This window comes from Ptychodera flava, chromosome 12 (genome assembly GCF_041260155.1).
Source record: "Ptychodera flava strain L36383 chromosome 12, AS_Pfla_20210202, whole genome shotgun sequence".
NCBI classification, from domain to species: domain Eukaryota; kingdom Metazoa; phylum Hemichordata; class Enteropneusta; family Ptychoderidae; genus Ptychodera; species Ptychodera flava.
In genome coordinates, this window is record NC_091939.1 from 26,525,768 (window position 1) to 26,531,767 (window position 6,000).

The 6,000-nt window shown below is 39.9% G+C and overlaps 1 protein-coding gene across 1 annotated transcript; it reads left to right on the forward strand.

Annotated features, from left to right (window-relative positions):
- The first annotated feature begins 4,911 nt into the window (after window positions 1–4,911).
- On the forward strand, window positions 4,912–6,000 carry LOC139146218 (uncharacterized). The gene has a single exon (XM_070717626.1). It carries the CDS (start codon window positions 4,912–4,914, stop codon window positions 5,998–6,000), a length of 1,089 nt encoding a protein of 362 aa, XP_070573727.1.

Consider the following 6,000-nt stretch of genomic DNA (forward strand, 5'->3'; position numbering starts at 1 on the left):
ACTTTGTCAGGGTTCGAATAAGCGGTGGTCCTGCGTCTACATACCAGCAACTTTTCCCTGGGGCTGCCACAATCCATGTCATTATTGTATACTTACCAAAGTACCCTAAAGCACTCGAATCCTTAATTGTGATCAGTATTTATGCCTTATTCATTCAGTTGTAGCACAGATCCTCAAATAAAAGTTTTAGCAGCAGCATTGCACTGTTTGGACGGTCAGAGTCGGCGCCCTTCTTATTATTTACTGTTAAGAGAGTCTGTCGACACAGTACCGTGACCGGGCATCAAGGTACTGGAGATAGGAATTAAGTCACCATATTTTAAAGGGTCACAATTGCTTTAACTTTTGGCATGTTTTCAGCATTTCAAAGTTATGGAGTGTGTGAGTGTGGTGAATAGCGCAGTCTCTGAAATTTCCCGAATAGTTGGATGCCGGGCTAGTCCAGTCAATCTACGACATTATGCAAAAATAGACATCAGTTGATCTCGGCGGTAGAAGTGCCTTGTAGCGTCGACTATTTTTAGAAAACTCCATAATCAGCAACGATGTAGTCGACTGCAAACCTTTCCTTTGCGACGACGAATTCAAACGCTACAAGAGAAAAGTCACAAGGGCAAGAGAAGTTAAGTTGTCTGAAAATAGGGCGTGAAAGAGAGCGGTCAGGAAACTTGTCGCCATGACAACTCGGCTGACAGACCCAGTAACATTTGTTGCGTTTTCCTTTAAATTAATCTTCGCTATACTGTGGATACCCAAATATGACATTTTATTGAGAGACTCCCTATAGCATCCAAATAAAATTAAGATTGTTCATTTCTGTTTTCTCGATTTTGGTTTCTGAATTTTCAAAAACGAATTTTGAAATTCGAGGTTTCCTGATCGATCCCTTCACGCCCTATTTTCAGACAACTTCTCTTGCCCTTGTGACCTTCTTTTGTAACGTTTGAACTCGCCATCGCAAAGGAATAGGTTAACTTTGCAGTCGACTACATCGTTGCTGATTATGGAGTTTTCTAAAGGTAGTCGACGCTACAAGGCACTTCTCACGCCGAGATCAGCTGTCTGTTTATGCCAAAATCTCATAGATTGACCGGAATAATTGGCAGCCCGACATCGGACTGTGCGGGGAATTTCAGCGACAGTGCGCTATTCACTACATCCATTCCCACATACCTTTAAAATACTGAAAAAACTTGCCAAACGTTGAAACAATTGTCCCTTTAATATCTATATATATATATATATATATATATATATAATATATATATATAATATATATATATATATATATATATATATATATATATATATATATATATATATATATATATCATTGAACCACCCCATGTTTGATTCATGACAACCTCTATAGATTCATCCAATGTCTAGTAATGGGGTCCAATTGACAAGTTCCCATGCGCAGTGTCTGCAGCTTGTACGTGTAACACGATGTCGCTGACAAGTCACTTGCTAATTACCACCTTGCTGCCGTCGACTTTGCAATCGATTTGGTGGATGTGCCAGCGTGCACGGAGTATGTGGCGATCGGTTACTGTACGTCAAAACATTTGTCTTATTCCATTTTCAGAGTGACATAAAATGTGCATTTGTGTACAAGAAACTGATTTTGGAATTTTATGTAAAATGTTGGCAGTCTATGATGAAACTATGAATATATTTTCCAATACAAAAATAGGTATATCGGTGCATTTTTGTGCGCTTGATTATTGATATTAATGTTCTTGATTAGACTAAGGTGTTTATAAGTCCATGGTTGTGCAAGGAATGTGATTTTGGAATTTCACTGAAATGTTGATTCACTATGCATAGCAGTCTATGATGAAACAGTTAGTATGAATATTTTTTTCCAATACAAAATAGGAAACTAGTGTATTTATTTGCGCTTGATTATTGATATTATCATATACCTACATGCACGTGCCTGTGTAAAGCTATGGGAGAAAGCGCCCTCAGATCCGTGCATTTTTTTTACGTATCACGCCCCGGCCCGGTGCCCAAATATGGGCAATCGCGTGCATTTCTGAACTATCTCGATTCTGGTTACTATGCGCGTTGCTATCCGCAAACGTTCCATTCGTACACAAAGCAAGCGCGAGATTTTGAAAACTTCTGCTCGCTCAGATCGTAGTTGCGCGTGGCGGCAGTGGAGGCGCACCGGTAAGATGGGCTTTTATTTCTAAATTCCAGTGAAATCCTGTGTATACTAAGTGCTCGCCTGTTCAGTATAAATTACAAGAAACTGACATCACGTTATTGTCCTTCTTACACCTCGATTTCAGCCTTGATCTCTGTTGGTCACGTACTAGTACGCATATTGCTTTGTGCGTTCTAGAATTCTGCAGGTAAACAAATGACGTCATTATGTATGTCAATCCGCGACGGGAAGCGGCCATCGTATTTCTGAAAAACTGACACAAATGGTGATGAATTTTTGATATCGCACGCATTTTTATCTCCTAAACAATGTTGAATATTATGTAAACTACATATTTATCATTCCATAAGGTATATGATAAAACCTTTACGGCCCTGATACGGCTTTTGCGGCCCTTGGTCGTACGGCGGACGGGCCCTCGCACGCTCGGGCCCTTCCGCCGTACGACCTCGGGCCGCAAAAGCCGTATCAGGGCCGTAAAGACTATTAGTGTTCTTGATTAGACTAAAGTGGTTATAAGTCCATTGTTGTGCAAGAAATTTGATTTTGGAATTTCACTGAAATGTTGATTCACTGTACATAGTAGTCTATGAGAGAAGTATGGACATCTTTTTCCAATATAAAACTAACAATATCTTTGCATTTATGTACATTTGTTAATTGATATACACTTTTCCACCTGTTCCATATGTTTTCGTCTCTTATCTTTCATCAGTTATAACTATTCAAGGTGTTTAATGTAGGATACCACTGCATCTTTGCTTATGAAACTTGTGGATAATGTGTACGTATTGAAAAGAATCGGCGCATTTCGTTGGTGATTTCCTATTCAGGAAATATCACACAGACAAAGGTTTGGCCATAAAATCAGCCTCTGTCAAAAGTGACCCCTCCTCTAAGATAGGTTTATAAAAAGTGACCCTCCCCCTTGAACAGTTTTCTAAAAAGTGACCCCCCATTCCCCCTGCCCACCCCCTGTAATGACTGAAAACTCCCTAAACGTGGCATGAGTAGGGGATTGTGATTATCCGACACCTCTTGTTATGTAGCAGGTGAAACAGGTAAATATAGAGAGTGAGTAGGGGTGAATATGGGAGGTCTATCCCGTCTGCTTCCGGTCAATTTTCCCGCCCTTTAGATGTGTTTGTCAAAAGCCTTTCATCAGCCTTCAATCGAACTAGCTTTAGTCGATAAGTTTTTTCGATTGTGGCGCATTGTAGAGTACAATCGTCACTGAATGATGGTATTACGGTAAGTATTTTATTGAATATTATATCATACCAGTATATCGATGGCGCAAATACAGCGATCTGATTGGTCGAGACGCGAAAAGAACCGTGGTATATTGTCGATATACCACGGCAGGCATGCGAGCGAGCTCTCAGCTTGAGTAAAAATCCGTTTTTGACGTTCCACACCAGAATTTCAATATACTGTAATGGTATAATAGCAATAAATCACACCCAGCGACGGTATACCGTCGCTATCGCTCGTGCATATATGTCGTGAGCTGGTCAAAATCTCGTGGTATACCGTCGCCGGGTGTGCTTTATTGCTTAAATATAAAATAATGTATTGTACACTTCAAAGCATATCAGCAATGTGCAGTCTTTTTAAATGCTTTGTCAGTAACTTTTGGAATTGCTCTCTCAGCACTTTTCAGGGCCACCACATCCTCCAAAAGAGAGCATCCGTTGAGTAATATCTCACCTCTGACAGTTACAGAGAAAGCAGAGAAAGCCCCTACCATATCCACCCCTACTCACAACTATACCTTTCACCTATTACATAGGCGTAGGAACCTGGAGGCAGGGGAGGAGGCAGTCCCCCCATGCAGAAGTGACCGGGGGGGCAAAGAAGTACATGACGGCAACTAGTTTAACCTGAATGCTAATCACACTAATAATGGTGAAAATTGTTGACGGCTTTGGAAATTCACTCACTGATCTACATACACAATCCGTGAAATCATACTTACACTCGCATTTCAGGTTTTAATGCAATAATTCACCAGGTTTTCTTCGGTTTAAACTAAATTAGATCCAAATGATCCAAATATTGCGGAAATGTCAGTTTTCAATTGAGTTTTGGTGCTTCCTAAATTGATGTGTGGGTATTCATGTAATTTGCATCCACAAGGCGAAATGATCCAAGAGTTATAAGATTACGTTACCCCAGGGAGTCGGTGGCAGAATTGCATGATACAGAGAGTATGGTAACTTTTCCATCAAGATAAATTACTGCAGTAAAGTATCAAAAATTAACATTCCCGTATTTTGTTTTCCAACAAAGCTAATTTACTATAACGGGCATTGTTACAGCTAACATCTGAATTTTAGTGGAGACCTAACTTCAATTTTTGATAGGAATTATGCTTGTGCAAGCTTTCTATGGGTATGTCTCGCGGAATGGAGTTCAACAGGCTGCTGCAGTTAATACACAAAATACGCTGCAGAAAGAATGGCTAAATATTAAAGATAGTTATAGAGCCTTATTTATCATATTTACACTTTATATTGATCTTTTTCTACCTATTTGAATTATTAATTTAATTCCCTTATCATGTTCTTCAGGTCGGTAATTCATAGTATTATTGAATGTTCTTTTGGCACGACCAAACATTTTCATTACCTGAACTAGTAACGTTTCACCTGTCCTCTTCGGCAGGCTTTGTCAAACTGTCTGTTTGTTGTCATACCGCTAGGTGGCGTAGTGATGATGACGTGATCGTAAATATGTTGAAGTTGATACACCCCCTCATCTCTATTGCTAATTTGTTCATGGAGCACTTAGAACAGCAGGCTATAGTAACAGAACCATTAAACTGTAAACCCTCACTATGGAAAAGATATGTAGATGACACCTTGGAGATAATGAAGAAAGGGGAAGTGGATAATCTAACTGAACATATCAATAAAGTGGATCCAACAGGCAGTATTAAATTTACATATGAACCCGAAGTAGAAGGACAGATTCCATTCCTTGACACCCTCATTGTAAGACGAGATGATGGCAGCGTTAAGTTACTGTTATACCGCAAGAAAACCCATACGGACCAGTATCTGAATTTTGCATCCCACCATCCCCTACATCATAAGTTAGGAGTCATAAGAACGTTACTAGATAGAAGCAAGAACATCATCACTTTAGAAGAAGATAGGATAAAAGAAGAAGAACACATAAAAATGGCTCTCAGCAGATGTGGTTATCCGGATTGGTCAATAAAGAAAGTCCAAGAAGAAATGGAGGGGAGGGTGGAAAAGAAGTCTAAATCCAAACAAGAATCTGGAGAAAAGAAGAAAGGCCAGGTGGTGATTCCGTATGTGGAAAAAGTGTCTGAGGCGTTAGCTAGGGTTTATAAACAACATGGTATAAGTACATCTATGAAACCACATACCACTCTACGCAATATCTTAGTCCATCCTAAAGATAAACCAGATCGAGAGAAAGTATGTGACTGTGTGTATAAGATTCCATGCTGCTCTTGTAATAAAGTATACATAGGGGAAACAGGAAGAAGTCTTGGAGTTCGACTAAAAGAACATAAGAAGGAAGTTGATGAGATCAGTGAGAGGAGTTTTACTCGTGCCACACAGAGACGAGCTTCTAAGGAATATAACAAGTCAGCAATCACAGACCATGTCGCCCAGAATAATCACATCATAGACTGGAGCGCCGCACAAATAATAGACAGAGAATCAGACAGACTATCCAGGCAAATCAGGGAATATATCCATATCAGAGGACAGGGGGCATCCATCATGAATAGAGATGAGGGGGCGTATCAACTTCAACATATTTACGATCACCACTACGCCACCTAG